The 12,880-nt window shown below is 38.4% G+C and overlaps 2 protein-coding genes across 3 annotated transcripts in view; one reads left to right on the top strand and one right to left on the bottom strand.

The window, feature by feature from the left end:
* The window catches only part of LOC121453617 (protein DEK), a 28,173-nt gene extending 23,614 nt beyond the window's left edge, over window positions 1-4,559 (top strand). For both annotated transcript variants that reach the window (XM_041660500.1, XM_041660498.1), the window contains 2 exons: window positions 2,677-2,745; window positions 3,166-4,559. In XM_041660500.1, coding sequence (XP_041516434.1) covers window positions 2,677-2,745; window positions 3,166-3,177 — 81 coding nt within the window. In that variant the 3' untranslated portion in view covers window positions 3,178-4,559. The remainder of the gene's footprint in view (window positions 1-2,676; window positions 2,746-3,165) is intronic.
* A 152-nt stretch (window positions 4,560-4,711) lies between these two features.
* The window catches only part of LOC121453708 (lysine-specific histone demethylase 1B), a 41,941-nt gene continuing 33,772 nt past the window's right edge, over window positions 4,712-12,880 (bottom strand). Inside the window, exons 17-21 of the mRNA XM_041660643.1 lie at window positions 11,959-12,075; window positions 10,782-10,907; window positions 9,774-9,890; window positions 8,345-8,497; window positions 4,712-6,532 (exon numbers count right to left, since the gene is read on the bottom strand). Coding sequence (XP_041516577.1) covers window positions 6,449-6,532; window positions 8,345-8,497; window positions 9,774-9,890; window positions 10,782-10,907; window positions 11,959-12,075 — 597 coding nt within the window. The 3' untranslated portion in view covers window positions 4,712-6,448. The remainder of the gene's footprint in view (window positions 6,533-8,344; window positions 8,498-9,773; window positions 9,891-10,781; window positions 10,908-11,958; window positions 12,076-12,880) is intronic.

Below are 12,880 nucleotides of genomic sequence, written 5' to 3'. Positions count from 1 at the left end.
TCTCTAAACATTTTTATGAATAGTCAATAAATTAAAATGATGTGCTTCAATACAGACTTTTCCTGGTGTGAAAACTTAGTGGTGCATTATTGGCTTACATTGATTTAAAGAGCATCTCAGAAGTCACCTTACTTCTTAGTGTACAAATGACTGTCACTAACTTAAACTTCCCTGGAATTCTTTTAATACTTTTCAGGAAATGTTATTCTTGAATGAGTCATTGTCCATATTATAGATAGAGTTGGAGGTTGAAAAATCTAGTTTCTTATGAATAAATGAAGTTGCATATGAAATACACCAAACGTTAAATGACCTGTACTTTTATTGAATTTATTATTTATTTATTATGTGTGCAGCATTCCTTCCATGTGTGCCTGCAGGCCAGAAGGGGGCGCAAGGTCTCATTACAGATGGTTGTGAGCCACCATGTGGTTGCTGGGAACTGAACTCAGGTCCTCTGGAAGTGCTCTTAACCACTGAGCCATTTCTCCAGTCCCTTTATTTTTAAATTATTAGACATTCGGTTGAGCCTTTACTACATGCCAAGGTAAGACTAGGTGTGAAGAGATAAAGCAGAGAAGTTATTACTTGTCTTTAAATATGCGGGCAGTGTGCAAACTGAACACTTTCGGGAGGAGTGCAGCACCACAGAGCATATATTCCTACCTGGGATGAGATGGGGGCCAGGGCTTAAAGAGTATGCAAGAGCATCTAGAATTATTCACTGAGTCCCAGAATAGTAGAGTAATAAGCAAACAGAATAATAATAAAATAGTAAACCCTTTATAGCAGTGTTTTTCAACCTTCTTCATGATTTGACCCTTTTTTTACTTCATCCTGTTGTGGTGCCCCCCAGCCATAAAATTATTTTTGTCGCTACTTCATAACTTAAAATTTTGCTATTATGAATCATAATGTAAATATATGTTTCTGATGGTCTTAGGTAACTCCTGTCAACTCCCAGGTTAAAAGCCACTGCTTTATTGTCGAAGAACAATGGCATACTCATTTGCATGTTAATTTTATTTTCAATGTTATCTCTTTGATATATTTAACTATAAGTATGCCAGTACCACATAATCTAATGACTGTAAGAAATAGTAATTTGTCTCAAAACTAGGATGACAAGGAAGTCTTTACTGAAGTAAGGAGAGAACTAGGTTTGAAAGTCTGTAAATGCCTTGGGACTAACTTTCTTGAAACTAAGGTATTTGAGAATCTGGATAGAATATTGAGATTGTCATAATAGTTACTTTTGTTTGTTTTGAGATAGGGTCTCTGTAAACTAGGGTGGCCTCTAGCTCATAGTTTAATGCTGGGATTAAAAGAATGTTTTACTCCAGACTCAATATTTACATTTAAATTTACCCAACAAACATCAAAAAAGGTGATTTGACAAAAGACTGGTATGTGACTGGGGGTGCTTGGTGGCTCCATGATAGAGTACTCACTACTAACATGCATGGGACACAAGTCACACTACTGCCTTAACCTGTCAGAAATAAGAGCCTATTCAAAGGCTGCTCCGTTGTAGGTACTATCAATCACATGGAACAGTAATCACATTTTGAGACTAGAACAGACAGGATAGTTTAAAAGGTGCTTCATTTTAGATTCTTTGAGATCAAATTTTTGAAACATGGTAATGGACACTGGTTCTACACTTTAGGAGAGACTTGTAGACACTGAAGGGGCCTTTCATCAGGTACAGAAATTACAAGGAAATAATAGTATTTGCACTATAGAGATTGACAGTTTTCATTAGTAGTAAATGCAGAAAATCACGTACTATTTGTATTTTGAGTTGTAACAGCTTTTTGAAATTTAGAGGGCACATACTCTTTAACCCAGCAATTCCATTTCAAGGCCTCTCATTAAAAAAAATTCATTCACCTTTGTCTATAAATACTGAAAAATCACAAGTTGTGTAAATGACCATCAATAAGGAAATTAGTACAACTTACTAAATATATTAAGGGTTGTAGTTTTATTGCCAAAAAAGGGATAGCTGTTTGCAAAGTCAGGCCAACTATAGGCCATGGGCTAAGTCATCCAATATTACCACATTTTGTACAATGAAGCTACACTTACTATTTGTTGTATACCCACTACATCTGTTTCATACATCTGAACAGTTGTATAGTTGTAACAAACTCTGCCTAACAAGGCTCCAAGCATTTTGTTGCTTGTCTATTTATAGCAAAAGTTTTATAGGCCCTAAATGAGGGCAGGAGTTCAGCTTCAGGGTACTTGTATGTAGGCTTGTGAGTTCACACTAGAAATTAAGCAGTAGATTTGAGACTAAGAAAGTTGGGGACAGATTAGTCTAAATTCTAGGAGTAAAGCACTTAAGAGACCATTTGAATTTTCATGATTTAATTAAGAGAATTGCATATATAGAGAGTAGAGGTTGAAGTTCAAACTGTAGAATCCTAAACAGAATATTGGGTGCTATGCAGACTAGGACCTCTAAAAAGATACTCCACAGATAGCCTTCCAATCCCTGTGGTTTTCATTCACTACTATGAAGTTATAAAAGCACTGGGAATGTCACTTGACTTTATTACTGTTTGCAGGTACAAGTCTATTGTGAACCAGAGAACACTTACAATCTACTTGTTTATTAATCCAAAAAACAGTATTATGGACTTTTAAATTTGCGTTTAATGTTTTTAGGTATATGAAAACTATCCTGCTTACGATTTAACTGAGAGGAAAGATTTCATTAAAACAACTGTAAAAGAGGTAAATATTTCCTCATTTTTCCTTCTTTGATCATTTGGCATAGAAACCAAAAGTATCAAATTATTGCATTTCTTGATTATTAATGACAATGAAAAATTCACATCTGAGACAGCAGAGTTGTTGATAAGCATAGATGAAGAAATACATTTAGTAAGTTTGAGCAGTTTTTTGATAAAGCCTTAGCCTAGATTAAGATAGGTTCATAGTGCACATAGTAGCTTTGTTTCTGAGGTGGTACTCACTAGCTTCACGACACGACAGCTCACTCCAAGGCATGACAAGGTCAGCAGTAACCACTGCTTCATATTTAGCCCACCTGATTTTCCAAGGTTACATTAATCTTATGAGTAAGATTTTATGATATATGCATAATTGATTTTGTGTTGGGTGTGGTAAAGTGATTTCCTTTTTTTGTTGCAGCTAATCTCTTAAACCAGAGGACAGATGGCTTGCTCTCAGATTTGGAAATAAGATTTATACCAGCAAAGAGAATGTATTTTCTTTAAGTCTATTGTTGGTAGAACTCGCTGCTGACCCCTTGAGTGTTAAATATATTTGAGCTTGCTGTTTTAAATTGCATTTCCTTGCAGTTTTCAGTTTAAGTCTTGCATGGCAATAATTGTTTCTTGCTTTTAGAGTTGTACATTTTGGATTTCTTTATTGTAAGGTCATAGATTTCTAAACTGTTGTGGATTTTAGTGCACTTAATATTAGCTTAAGACACTTTTAATCAAAGCAAAAACTATTATAACCAGCATTTATACGTGCAGAGACTATTGCAGTATTTAGTATATGAAATATTTTGAATACACCTTCTGTCAGTGTGAATGTAGTGGCAGTTTGTTCATCATATTAGAGCACAGCTGTTCAGATACCGAGTTGGAACTCTTTCTGCATGCATATATGTCAAGTTGTCAGCATGACAGAAGTGACAGATGTTATTTTTGTATTTTTAAAAACCAATTTGTTGTATATAATTTTTTTAATTTCTTTTGTGCAGATCAATTTTTAAACTCATGTAGGTAGGTATCTTTACACTTGTAACTAAAGAACATCAGTGTTCAGCAGGCAGCATGACAGTAGTGAGTTCAGTGGTGGCAGCATTGGAGGGGACTGTCCAGTTCTGCTTTGCTCTGAAAGTGTCATCAATTTGTGGTGTGTTAAGTGTCATAGAAATTTTATATTGAGGATAAACCAAAATCAACACATCAGAGTTTCAAAAAAGTGGGAAAGGGTGAGCACACTTGGTTTATATATAAGTGAATTGATAGTAGTAACTGGTAACTAAACTTCTTTGACCATTACAATAATTATGATTAAAGTATCAGATGTAATGCCAGAAGATTTGGTATACAAACAGTGTACGGTAACTCTTATTAAAGTATCAGATAGTAATGCTGGCAATGTAGGTATCTTTGAAAGTATTTCTCAAAAACCATACAGTAAATTTCTTTGATGTATTATAGAAATGAAGGCTGTTTGATTTTTAAAGTTTGGTCAATCAAGTAAATATGGTCTGCCCCTGAATTTAAATTTTGTCTTTTGACTGTCCTAATTACCTATTTGTGAATTATATAAATAAGCTGCTTTGACAAGAGTGACAATTGATGTACCAACTGAGTGTTTAATTTCTGCATCATAAATCAGATATTAATGTTGAGCATTAACAGGTATTTTCACACATTTGACTTTAGTATGCATAGAGTGAAATGGAACAAGTAACTAAATGGGGACTAAAAATTGGCCTTTACTTTTAAATAATTTGTTATAAATCTTGGCAATAAAGAATAAATCGATGTTTTAAATGTCTTGTATTTAGGCTTTCAATTTATTTGCTTTTTGTCATTTTCTGGGGTGTGGGAGGATTTATCCCCTAATCCTATGACTTAGATTTCTTCTGTAATAAAGGACCATTTTTGAAGTGATTGTTTGAAAAGACTGGAAACAAAGTTGACAGTGATGCTAAAACCTTTTATTAAGGGTATTTGCAAAAGTTCTTAAGCAGTTTTACATAACCAATCATTCATGATGTGTAGTTAAATCACTGTAAGTATACTTCTGCTCTGTAACTTTTTTTTATTATTTTTTATGACAGGGTTTCTCTGTATAGCCCTGGCTGTCCTGGAACTCACTGTGTAGACCAGAGGCTGCCTTTGAACTCAGAGATTCCCCTGTCTCTGTCTCTCGAGTGCTGTGAGTAAAGGTGTGCAACACCACCGCCCGGCTCTCTAACAAAAATCTTAAAGAGGTTGAAAAACATAGCAACTCAAAAGTACCAAAGTTCCTGTAGAACAACATAGGAAATTAAGTATGTCACTTAAAACTAAAATTTAAATACACATTTATATGAAATGGCATAATACAAGCTCAAGTGCCTAGAAACTAAATAACTTAGACTGAAATTTTAACATTTTGCATTTATCACTTCACACACACTAAACATTTTTAATTACTTACACTTTAAAGCAGAATACTTCCCTTATCAGTACCAATGAGTCTTAACAAATAACCTCTAAGTACAGTGAATGATTAACTTTTAAATATGTAGTCATTGGCTTGTATCATGCCTTGACAGGGAGGGTTTATATCTAGACTGTCTAGAGCTCACTTCACTGTTAACAAGCTAATTTTGAATTTCAGAAATACCTAATTTCAAAAAGTGGCTTTAAAGTCCTTTGTAGCCCCCTTTTAAAAGCAGATCAATAATTCAAAGAACTGTTCAATGACTTTTTAAAACAAAAGCATATTTTTAGTTTGTCAACTGATGTCTCTTGGCAGAATAGGCATCTAAAAGACCCTGAAACCTATGTTTATTAAACAAACTTTAAATGGAAAAGTTTTGCCATATTCGACTTTAACATATGGCTTATAAAGTATGTGCTATGTACCAAGATAATTTTTTCTGCAGTTTTCCAGTGGACCTGCCTATGGGAAACTTAGTAAACTATATAAAATATTAGAACTATAAAGTACTTTAAAAATAAGAGGGGCTTTTAAATTATTCTGACAAGATTTTTGCCAAATTTTAAGTATACTGCACACCCAAAAATGGTTTGTTTTATAGTGTGAAAACATTCTGTACCCATTGAGAATGTAACATACTCTCTTGTGTTGCTGATGAGTGCACAGACCTAAAATATCAAAATATACCTGAATCTTAAGTTTTGAATACCCAATGAAAAGAAATATGTAGTATAAAATAGCCTAGCTTAATGTCATACCTTCAAATTGTATCAAAAAAGAATTGAAAATTTTAAGAAAAGCCCAAAGATTGGAGCTGTGTAGAAATATTAAGGCTCATTGGTAAAGGGACTGAAAAATTGTCACAGAACACATGGCTTTCTAAGTTTCCTAGTGACTCCTGCTGGATGATGTGACTCATAATATAGGAAAAGAAATCTGCCAATGGGAATGGTCCAGTCTAAAGGGATCCATAAGTTCTCAATTTTAGGCTATACTGTGCTGCCTTCTGAAAACCACAGGACTTAGCACTAACTGGGCCTATGGAAAGATAAAATTCACTCTAAGTGCCTAGAAGGATTTTGAAAGTCAGTGATTTCAGAAGAGTGAAATGGGTTTGCATTTTCTTATCACCACAGAAACATTTCAATCTTACTATACAGTCTCCTCTCTTTTAACTTGTGTTTCAAACTTTTCTATTTGGGACACAGAAGAAAGGTAGGTCCATCCATACATGTTCTATTTAAAAGGCTGCAATCTTGCTTGCTTCTCGAACGCCACTCAAATATGCCCCTGTAACAGTTTGTGGGAAATGTCTGTTGGTTGCCTGTTGGGGGGAAAAGAAACTGTTTCAGACTGTGCATAAAGAATTGATGACATCAACAACAGGTCATAAGACTTTGTAGTTTTTTTTGGTCTACCTAAAAATGATTTATGTGTTCATGACAGAGCCTTGAACCTTGGCTTTAACAGACTTGTCCAGCATGCCAAGTACTGTGGCATTCATGGAAATACTATCTAGGACAGTAAAAGTAAGTACTGGGCTGGAAAGTCCAGATCACATAAGCCTCAGCAATGGGCGTTCAGAGAATGGGAATAACTACCCAGGGGAAGCAAAAAAGTCTAAATAAATCCTATCTTAGCCTCTAAAAAACTTACACCTCTAGAAGCAGATGGCAAATGCTGCCTTGTATGGCCATTATATACAATTTCCACAGCTGGCTTAAGATGTCTTAAGATAAAGCCCGATTTGTAATCCCACATTACAATATGAAAAGTCTGACTGGTGGTAGACTTGTAATAGAGCTTCCTTTATGATGGGACAGAGGGCAGGAACTAACAAAAGGCAAACCAATCCAATAAGAATCTTTGGGGCTTGAAGCATAGCGCAAACAACACCTGGTTTCCAAAGGTGACAGATGCTGCTGTGCCTCCTCTGGTTGATAAAGTAATTCAAACACAAGGATCTACATGTTTATGAAACTTGATGTAGTGGCATGTTCTTGTACTCAATTCTAGGAAGGTGGATCTCTAGGGTATGTTTTCTGCCCAGCAAGCATAATCCACTTGGTAACTCCAGCCTATGAAACCCTGTCTCCAAAACAACAGTAACAATACACCAAGGTGGACAGCTCCAGGGCGATGGCACACATTTCCCCACAAACATGCCCCTCTTCTCATAAAAACAGGCATCATGTTAAATAAAAAGCAAAGTTACTACCAAAAGGAAAGGTTCCCAGGCAGTGATGCCACTGCTGGAGCTGGGAAGGTGTCTCAAATGTGCTTTACAACCAGCAAGAGAAACAGGAAACATTTTTCAAAAGCCTAAATAACCAGTGATGGTGTCAGAATGGGGTGGCAACAAAAATTCTGGCAAGAAAATACTCATTCCAAGGTGAAAAGATTACCAAAGATCTCTCCCAAAGTTGAATAAAGAAATAAGAAAGGTTGGTAGTTCAAGAGTTTGAAGGACAGGAGATCTAAGGATAAAGAAAATGGGAGAATGTACTATACTATAGTACTGTACTATAATCTCATGTCAGTGAATAGTGCAAAGACTCTAGGGTTTCAGATAATAAGCGAGCTAGGAGGGAGTATACTGTGAATTGGAGATGACTAAAGGCTAGGGGAGACAGGCACCAAAATAGCTATCAAAACAGCAGGAAACTGTTTAATAATGGAACCCATGAACACCTTGGCTCAGCAATAAACATTACAATGCACACGACAGTTCACATACCAAGTGCGTTGGCTCACATCTGCAATCTCCAGAGTATGGGGCAGGAGGATTGCTGCAATCCAGCCTGGACTACAGTGTGAGACCTGCTCTCAAAAGAGCACGGATACCAACTAAGTAAAATAGCTGCATTAAAAGAATGATGCATGGAGACTATGTAAGTCCTATTTTAACATAGCGAAGTAAGTCAGTCTAATATTAAATCATACAATGTCAATATAAGTACTTTAAGACAGAAAGATACATCTAAAGAATGATGTGTTCACAGGAAAACTAGACAGTTAAAAATGGCTGCTGGCAGAAATAGAAGACAGACTTTCAGAATGGAGACTTTCAACATGCTTGACTTGAGTTTTAAGATTGAGCCACTTTAACTGAAAATACTGATGTCAAGATATGTACCTCACCAGCAAAAAAGACAGATCCTTGTATTTCTTCAGCAATGATGTCATAGGCCTCACCACTTCCAAATGTCTTGACAAAACTATATGCCATCTGGATCCATGGCTCTGTGCTCCATCGTGTGACAAAATACTTGGTGGGATCTGGGACCTCCTTGATGTGCAAAGAAAAAATTATTTTAACAAAATGATTAAAAAGGAACTTGGATACACTACAACCCAGTTAGAAATAAACTTTTCCCTTCTAGGCCTCAGTTTACTGTGGCAGCCTAAGCAGCAGTGTCTCCTCCCTTCCTGTACACACTCTCTTCTCCAGCCACACTTGATCCCTTCACGTCTATGCTTCACCTGCCAAAGACACTCTGTACAACGAGCTGCTACAGTGGCTGTAAACTAGATTTTGTCCACTGGCCTTGGACAAGTTTAACATGCAAAACACTTCCCTATAAACTACAGTTCCAAATAACTAAAAATACAGGTGAAATAACTAAATTCCAAATAGCTAAAAACCCAAGCTGAGAATGACTGGCAGGATTGTATGACTAGTTAGATCTTTTCTTTTACTAAGAGCTGGTGACAGCTGAGTTCCCCTCAATTTAAATTCTGAGTCACTCCACTTCTGTGGAGGCAATGGGGAAGGTACCTGGAGCTCCTTGGAGAGAGTTGCTTATTGGTGCACTAGGAAATTTTAGAAAATGCCCAGTGGATAAGGGCAGTTCTGCCAAAGCATGAGGACCTAAGTGATCTCCAAGAACTTACATAGTGGAAGGAAGCTGTCCTCTGACCTACACATATGGGTAATAGTATGCACATTTAAATATAGTTATTTTTTTAAAAAAAGAATGATAGTCAAAGCTGTTACATGGGAACTATAAAAAAATGGCCTTTTACAGTCTTAGGAAAGGCAGGTAAGTATAAATGATGTGATGAGAAAAAAGACTGCAGCTGTATAGCCCTGACAGATCCAAGTTTAATTACTAAGGCCATCTGAATGGAACTGGAAGTGTGAATCTTTACTGGGTAACTGGATTACAGAAGACACGTTAGAGAAGGCCTAATTCAGTACAGAAAGAAAAGTATTTGAGGATACCAAGGAAAACATCTGTAAGCCATGAAGAGTCTACAGAGACCAACCCAGTTAGACATCTTCATCCTGGGCCTGAGCTTGTAGAACTATAAAAGAATCTTCATCCTGGGCCTGAGCTTGTACAACTATAAAAGAATAAGTCTCGGCACCATGCTCTGACATTTTGCTATGGCAGCCTTGATACTCAGCTGGGTACTCAGGTGGAGATGGTAACTGCAAGGAAAACCAATCTGGCCTGTTTTGATCCCTTGGTATTCAGTGACACTGACTGGCTTCCAGTTCCACCTGCTCACATCCCTTCCACAATAAGCACGTTTATCCTATCAAGGAGGGTTTTTCTCACCTGCTCCTTAAACAGCTCCCGAAGGATGCCCATGCACTGCTGCAACACCTGCTTGTCATCCATGGTCCTGAGGGATGCTACTGCCTCCCCTGTGATCACGGACATCAGTACACTCTGCTGCTTTTGCAGGCACACAGGGAAAAGCACAGGGCACTTGCTGTAAAGGCTCAGTTCCACATACAATATCACTGTGTCCCATTGCCCTTTCTCTTCAGTCCCCATCCATTCTCATGCACACTACTCACCGCCCCACGAGCATAAACACTCATGAAATAATACAAAGGTCAAATTCAAGGTTCCCTTGGCTGTTTATGAAATTTTGTTGGAGAAGCAGCAGAAAGACTGAGAAAGAAATCTGCAGGAATAACTAAATAAGGGATTATAGGCTTCTACCTGAAACCCTTTAAAGCATTTCCCCAAAATGGGGGGAAGCAGGAAACAGTGGCGAGGCTCCTTTTTTACAGCACAGTTGCCACAAGCTTTCTACTCATCTGTTCTCATACAGCCCTCACACGGACCTCCCCTACCTAACCTAGCTCAGCGTTGGTCCACTGACTTACTGTGGTGTCACCGACCTTTCGTGAGGAATTCACTTTCAACCTGAAATAAGCTTTCATGATCATTGACTCAAGCCCCACAGAGCAGAACTGATACTTTTTTTTTTAATATTTATTTATTATGTATACAATGTTCTGTCTGTGTGTATTCCTAAAGGCCAGAAGAGGGCACCAGACCTCATTCCAGATGGTTGTGAGCCACCATGTGGTTGCTGGGAATTGAACTCAGGACCTTTGGAAGAGCAGGCAATGCTCTTAACCACTGAGCCATCTCTTACAGGGCAAGGATTGGGACTCCTTTCCCAAAGAAAATGTCCCAATCAGTGCATCCTCTCTAGAATATAAACACATACCACAGATCTACACAACCATCACTCATTCCTGCTCATGGCACATAATGCATAAACCCTAACATTCAAGAAGGAACTCAAACCACACCACAACATTTTACCTGGGGGTCCATGTCATAGTATACAGCAAAGAGCCCTCGTTGGCTGGCACTGGGAGGAACATGACCAAAAAAGTCAGCCCCTTGAACTTTACTGTCCCAAAATCTATATGGAAACTGCAAGGCAATCTGGAAAGCAAGCAGGGAGAATAAGTCCACCCTGTGTCAATCATTGGCCATCTTGACATGTGTTGGGGACTGCAGACCCTCAGACCCTGAATTTTCTGTGACCTTTTGCCTGCCGGAGTAAACAACTTGTTTTCCTATGTTTGCAGCTGCTCTGAGCACAAGACCATCATGAGTTAGTTCCTGATGGCAAGGGAGTGGTTTCTGGTGGGCTTGCAGCTAAAAAGTCCCTAGAGCTAGGGTGTGGCCATCAGTCAAGGAGAGCCCTATATAAGCTGCCCTGTAATACAGTAAAAAGGGCATTCTTGTTTCAAGGATGACCCATGTCTGTGTGAGTGTGTGTGTGTGTGTGTGTGTGTGTGTGTGTGTTTCAATCTCCAGCCCCTTGCCCGACTCGCAAACCATCCCATGGTAGACAGGTGGTATGGTACAGACACAACCTAGAAGTCTACTCACAGACAATTGCACTAGATTCAAAACTGCCCACCTATTTAATCCTGAGCTCCATAAGCTACACACCACTCAAAAGGCCTTCTAGTATCTGCAGCATGGCCTTTACTACTAAGGGAGCCCACAACATGGACATGAGAAACAAAACAAATTAAGAGCTGCTTATAGCAAAGTCAAACTCAGATGACTAGACTCATTTCTCAGCTGGGCTTGGTAGGCAGGGGGATAATCTCAGCACTTGATAGGTGGAGGCAGGAAATCAAGGCTTCAAATCTACCCCTAGCTACACAGTTTGAAGGCAGTCTAGACTACATGAAACCTCATCTAGGGGTTCAAGAGAACTAAAAGTCAAAATGGAATTCAGCTGGCCTTTTTTATCCAAATTATATCAGAAATTTTTAAATAAGGCTAAACTTTTTTAAAAATCTTTCCTGCCCCCATTTTTTAACTGATTAAAATTAGTTGTTTGACATACATGTATATAGTACATTCTGTTTACTCTTACTCCCTTTTGTTTGCCTAACTGTACAAAAGGTTATTATCCAAACAAAACCATCAGCCGGCACTGGTCTTGGAGTTCTGAGGCTAAGGTAATTTAGGTCACCTTTTCAATGATGCCTGCACCCAAGCTATTGATCGCCTTCATCTTCTTCTCTGACAATGGAGGATTAAACTGGATGGCACCTCTCTGTAGAATGGCTAGTGGCACCGTGACCAGTACCTGTGGGAAACAATTAACATAGCATCTGAAACCACCCACACTTCTCCGTGCTCATACCAACCAACACCTGAACATTCCTCTCTGCTCTACTTCCAGCTGTAAAACTGCCAGTATCCCACTTTATGTTCTAAGAATGGGGTGGTATGTGAGTTCACATAGGTTGTTCATTACACAAGAGTGCCTAGCTGAGCAGAAGTGGCAGTCACACAGGAGTGTACACAAGAACCTTCTTGATGGCTAATGGTAAGCTGGGTCGGGAGGGTAGCAGACTTCATCTCTGAAAAGCAGCACTATTTATGGAAGTGGCCCAAGCATGATGGTAAACACTTGTAATCCCAGCACTCTGGAGATAAAGACCAAGATGATCAAAGCCATCTTGTTGTTATATCTGGACTATATAACAAATTGAAGGCCAACTGGATAACAAAAATAAAACAAAAGATTTCAAGTAATTTTAAAGGTCAAATTGAACTCTCAGCTGGGTATGGTAGCACAACAATCCTAGCACTTACAAGGTTAAGGCCAACCAAGGCTACATACCAAGGACCTATTGGGGAAAAAATGGGATCCTCGAAGCCACATAATAAAAACAAACCATCAAGAATAACTGCTGTCTCAACTTACCATTCAGAAAGTTCTGGTTCCAGAATCAACCAAGAAGTCATCACTACTACCAGCACCAGAATCACCCTACATAGAGAAAGACCTGCACCAGCAAAACAGGTGTCCTCTGCGCCGTCTTTTGGCTTCATGGGACCTCTGCTACCCCTGCTACAGCAGAACCAAGCACTTTAACCACTGTGCT

The sequence above is a fragment of the Microtus oregoni genome, unplaced genomic scaffold (assembly GCF_018167655.1).
Source record: "Microtus oregoni isolate MIOR12 unplaced genomic scaffold, Mior012 000011F_ref0000422, whole genome shotgun sequence".
Classification (NCBI taxonomy): domain Eukaryota; kingdom Metazoa; phylum Chordata; class Mammalia; order Rodentia; family Cricetidae; genus Microtus; species Microtus oregoni.
This window is presented reverse-complemented; position numbering and strand designations above follow the sequence as displayed.